The sequence below is a fragment of the Frankliniella occidentalis genome, unplaced genomic scaffold (genome assembly GCF_000697945.3).
Source record: "Frankliniella occidentalis isolate FOCC.00 unplaced genomic scaffold, Focc_3.1 Scaffold10, whole genome shotgun sequence".
Lineage (NCBI taxonomy): Eukaryota > Metazoa > Arthropoda > Insecta > Thysanoptera > Thripidae > Frankliniella > Frankliniella occidentalis.
The window spans coordinates 1,096,646-1,101,820 of record NW_026267140.1 but is presented as its reverse complement, the minus strand read 5'-3'; the positions used below and the strand labels follow the sequence as shown (position 1 = coordinate 1,101,820).

The 5,175-nt window shown below is 53.2% G+C and overlaps 1 protein-coding gene across 1 annotated transcript; it reads right to left on the bottom strand.

Annotated features, from left to right (window-relative positions):
* Positions 1-2,109: 2,109 nt before the first annotated feature.
* Positions 2,110-4,794, bottom strand: LOC113215781 (venom carboxylesterase-6-like; the record flags this gene model as incomplete). Its single annotated transcript, XM_052277498.1, is given in 5 exon segments — positions 2,110-2,750; positions 3,102-3,231; positions 3,434-3,590; positions 3,701-3,882; positions 4,414-4,794. Coding segments are annotated over 5 exon segments (1,031 nt in total), but the record flags the coding sequence as incomplete, so codon positions are not given.
* Positions 4,795-5,175: the final 381 nt, after the last annotated feature.

Below are 5,175 nucleotides of genomic sequence, written 5' to 3'. Positions count from 1 at the left end.
CTCTCTCTCTCTCTCCCTCTCTCTCTCTCAACTGGCGAACTCTCCGAGAGTACAAGCTGCGACGATAACTGCGCCGCTAAAAAAAAACGAATTACGATTGACGACTTTGTATTTTCCTGGTAATCGTGTCAATGAACGTATGTCCAAAAAAATCAACTTTTTTATTTGAAGGTATTTTGACACGAAAACTAGATATTCTGACAATAGACCGAAATTCAATCGACTTGATTTTTTTGGACATACGTTCGTTGACACAATTAACAGTGATTTTATATAAATTTTTGTAGAGCAGCAGCCGCCGGTGGGTCGTGTTTGGACCCGCGACCCGAAAAAGGTCGTCCCGCGCGACACTGCGGCATCAGGGAGTGGGCAGCGGGGAGGCTGTCCGTGCGCCGCGGCCCGGCTGCGCCCAGCGAAACACTGTAATCATCCCGCCGGAGGTGGTCTGCCGCCTGCCGCTCTTGGCGTGGCTTGGCGCGGCAGCAACGGCCTCTCCCGAAAAGGTGCATCGGGCGGAGCACAGAGAGCGATGTCATGGGGGTCACGGGGTCTCTTCCAAGGAGGAAAAAAGTCCACGCTTAAAACAAGCCCCAATTGGGAAACGTGAATCCGTTTGTGGAGCGAGCGTTTGATGCATTTTACTCTTCTACCGGTTCTGTTATAAGAGAGATAATTATTTCATTTCCCTGACGGCCGGCCTCTCGTTAGAGTCCACAATGTGTCAGATCTGACGTGGGGGGACGCCTGGTGTTAAGCAACCGGTGCGGGTGGGCCCCAGGCTGAGTAAATCCTCTCGCGCTCTGCCACGTCTCTCTATGTGCACTGTAAAAATTCTTTGTCACGATGACGAAAATACCATGGCTAATTTTTAGTACAGTGGTGTCGTCATGGGTTTTCTCGCCACGGTGACGAGAAAACCCTGAAGCTAAGTAAGGTATTACAAACATTATTAATCGAAAGTTGTCCTCGACTAAATTGCATGCGCGTCACCTGTTATATCCCAGTCTTCTGATATTAAAACGCTATGTCAGCAGGCTAATGATCTAATCGAGGGCCCTTAGTGCTTTACGAGTCGAGCCGATGTCCTCTCTCCGATGTCCCGATCAAACGCTGCCGACAGGACCAGCTAGGCGGTTGCAAGTGGAGTGAAGTGGAAAACCTATCAACGAGGAGTGAAGGAGTATCGGACCTAGCTTGCAATGTGAAAACAGTCCGATTTAGACGGCACCATCATTCTGGACGTGATTCTCTGTCGCTGATGCCCCACTCTAGATCCTTGTGCATTGTGTTGGGCATGCAGAATTTCATACAGTCATGATATATTATGCACAATGTTAATGTACAGTTTGTGCATAATTATGGACACTTGGTACATAATTACGCATAAAATTTGAGCATACTTATGGCTTTAAAGAATTCTGCATGTTTATGCACACAATGCATAAGGGTTTAGTGTGCCCCACCACACCTGGCTGTTTCGCCACCGGCTCATTCTCTTTCTCGTGCGCGTCCGATTGGTCTTTGTCCAGTCATGACGCGGGTACCGCACTGGTCCTGTCCTTCCCCGCCGCACCGACTCGCATTCAAATAATGATACGAATCTGTTGGCGGACGCGTCCCCGCTTGACCCGCCCCGACCCCCGCGGCCCTGAAGACACGCATTACCCGCCGGGCCGGGACCGGGCCGGGCCTCGGGAGGAGCCGCGCTCAGGGATGGGTGCCCGCCGCCCGCTGGGCACCGACCGGAGGACATCGCACATATCGCCCACGAAAGACCTCCGACCAAAAGCGCCCGCCGATGAGAGATGCGGTCGAAGGACTACCAGTCGACGTGCCCGGTCAAAGAAATCACTGTCCTAAAACGTGTGTGTTTCGGGGACGGTCCAGTCGACTGCGGTGCGTACCAGCGCCCCTCCCCCCTCTCTCGCCTCCTTTTCTCTTCAAGAGGCAGAGTATCGCCTGCTCGCGCACATCGAAGCGCGGCGCTTGCTGCTAGCGCCGAGCGCCCGTTGCGTAGGCAGCCCATTCGACACCTCCCCGAATATTAAAACAACTGTGTAGCTGTCATCTTACAGCCTCGTGAAGTTCTGACCGCCCGATTAAAAACCATTTTTTTAGAGTTTGTACGATAATTTTTCTTTATTGCAGTATTCCAGTACAGAGCCGCTTACACATCGATCATGTTCCTCAATTCTATTACAGTTTATGTATTTGGTCGATAAATACTACTTGGTGGCACGAGGCACGGTGTGCGCACGTGAAGCACTGGTAGCACCGGTCATGAAGCAGTTTTGGACTACATTTAAAAAAATTGGGCTTTACGAATTCTTATATTTAACAACACAGCCAAGTAGTTTTAGTCAGGTAGTTCGTAGCATCCCATCAAGCGTTTGATACTGCAGGGTGGCCTACATACCCGCTGGTAATATTTTGTGATGGTAATGTACCCCGTGCGAGTAGGCAACGCGTCCAGGCGCCTGCATGCGGAACTTGGAAATATTACCGGCAACCCTGTGTGTACACAATAGTCTTAGGTCTGCCGTTGTAAGCTGCCGGTGGCGTTACGCCCCTACAGCTCGTCGTGCGCCGGCGGCATACGGCCAATCTGGATGGGAACCTCGGACCACAGCTGCATGCGCTTCGGCGCCATGTTGGCTCTCATCTGGATGTCCCCAGGAGACCCGATGTGCATGTACTCGGCGGCCTCCGGGTGCCGCACCTCCTGCCAGGAGCGGTCAGGCATGGGTTGCCTGGGAAGAATAGTTATCGAAATTCAGACATTTTAAATGAGAAAGATGATTTTTCAAACAAAGTAATTTAAAAAAAAAATCAAAAGAGAAAAATACTTTTTCCACCCTCAGCAGCGTAGTGACCAGCACGCGCCGAGCCGCCGTGAGAAACGGCGATATCGGAACGATAACACACCGATATTGGATACCAGAAAATTGTCGATTATCATGTATCGATCATGGAACTGTCCTCAAATTGACACATTTCTGATATTTGGCATTGTGTTGATATCGATTCGAAATCGCTTCCATTTCAATTTCTCATCGAAAGAGGCTCGAGCGACTTGCCGCAGGTCAGTGTCGTGTACTCACCCCGTCCTCGCGAAGCGCACGATGTACTCGATAAACTTCCTGGACACGAACACGTCGTCGGTGGCGAGTTCGCCAGGCAGCACCTCCGTCATGGGGAACAGGTACTGCAGTTCGTCGCTGTGGCAGACTCCTAACGGCGTGACAGAGAGAGAGAGAGAAAGGCGGGCGGGTTAAGCGCAAAGATATTGAGCAGCCTCACACCGTGCCCGGCCATCGGGGGGTGTATCCAGAGACCTACAACTTACAACCTAACCGAGGTCCCTGATTGGTTAATTCGCCCAAAACAAAGGACTCGCGGGGTGAATTGGCCAATCAGGGGCCTCGCCCCTCACCATAATCAGCAGACGGCGCGCCAAACGTCACGATGAAACTCCTATGACTCTGACTGAGGTGAGCAAACTCGTAAAAGTAGACGGGGGCCTTGGTGTGCTTCTTGTGTTGCTTGATGACCTGCATGGTCGGGTACAGGAAGACCGCGTCGGTAGCCATCTGTGAAAATCAGATTGTGTTTGCTTATTCGATCACGAGTGATGGACCGTATGTGCCAATGACACACCCAGGTCAGTTAGAGCAAGGGATGTAGAATAATAGACACCAACATCGATTATATTGAACACGGCGTCCTTGCCGATGGGTCCGTCGCCGAAGTAGAAGTGGCGCACCCGCTCGAGCGTCTCGACGCGCAGCGGCTCGGGGTAGCTGCCGAAGCCGATGATGAGGTTGGTGAGGTACACGAAGCGCTCGTTCAATAGCTCCAGGTTGGTCTCGTTGCCGAGGATCACTGTGGAGCAACGTAACAGAGATATGATGAGATGGTTCCTGACGGCGTCAGCAGAGGCACACTCGGGACCCGGACCCCGGACCGGGCACACGCACATCCATAGCGCTTGCTGGGATCGTCCAGCAAGTACATCGTCTTTTTTTCAAGTTCATCCCGTAAATTACAGGGGCTCGGCGCCTGCGATACTCACAATCAGAGTAGGCCACCCCGCAGTACATGCATGTACTGGAAGCGAGCTGTTGCCTACCAATCAGGCGCTTGTCCAGCTTGCACTGGCTCGCAGACGGCGGATAGGGCCATCACAAACAGGTTGCATCACCAAACGTTTCCTGGTTTGGTTGCGTCAAGAAACGTTCCCTCGGTAACATTAGTTTTTCCAGTGCTCTGGATGATCTCTTTGCTAGACGATAGACCGCGCCGTGCACCGCGAGCCACGAGACTGACGAATTCCTCACCCCTACGCAGCTGCGGCGACAGGCGACACGGAGAGCTCTCCCGCGGCGCCCCCGCCCCACCTCCACTGCTACCCACCTGCCACGGACACGCCGCCGTCGTGCGACGTGATGCCCGTCATGAAGGGCACGTCCTGGTGCAGGTACCCCGCGGCGTAGGCCTCTCGCGGGTGCATGTCCATGAACGGCGCGTCGTCGTCGTCCTCGGCGGCGCGGCTCTCCACCGTCGCCTTGAACGGCATGTGCGGGTGGATGTCCCACTCCACGAAGCGCTTGTCCACGCTGATGATCTCCTCGGCCGTCTTGGAGCGCAGGCACTCGGCCAGCGCGTCGCTGGGGGACTCCGGGCAGCCCGTGTGCGTGGCCAGCACGCGGGCCTGGCGGCGCGCCTCGCCGGGGGAGTGGAAGGACCACGGCGTGAACGAGTTGCCACTCATGGCCATCGCACGGTGGAACAGGCCTGGTGAGCAAGAAGAAAGGTTGAAAAGGTGCAAATATGAACCATAATCAGACGTAAAGAAGAACGTTGGCACAGCGGTATAGTCTCAATACTTATGGTGGGGTCACTGTTTCAAAAATATCTGAAAATCAGACGATCTAATCCGAAGCAAAATTGCATAAATTAACTCCGAAAATTCAGACTAAACTGTAGTAGGTAAAATATTTATCAGTTCTCAGAGTCAAATTTTATACCACTCGGACGGAATGACTTGCTGTTCGGGTCGCACACGACAACGGACGTGGAATTAGGGGATGGAGTAGAGTTGGCATTCCCTCCATTCCCTGCCCTGCCCCACCATGTGCCCCACCCCACAGCGCGCGGGGTATTTACGGGCAGGTT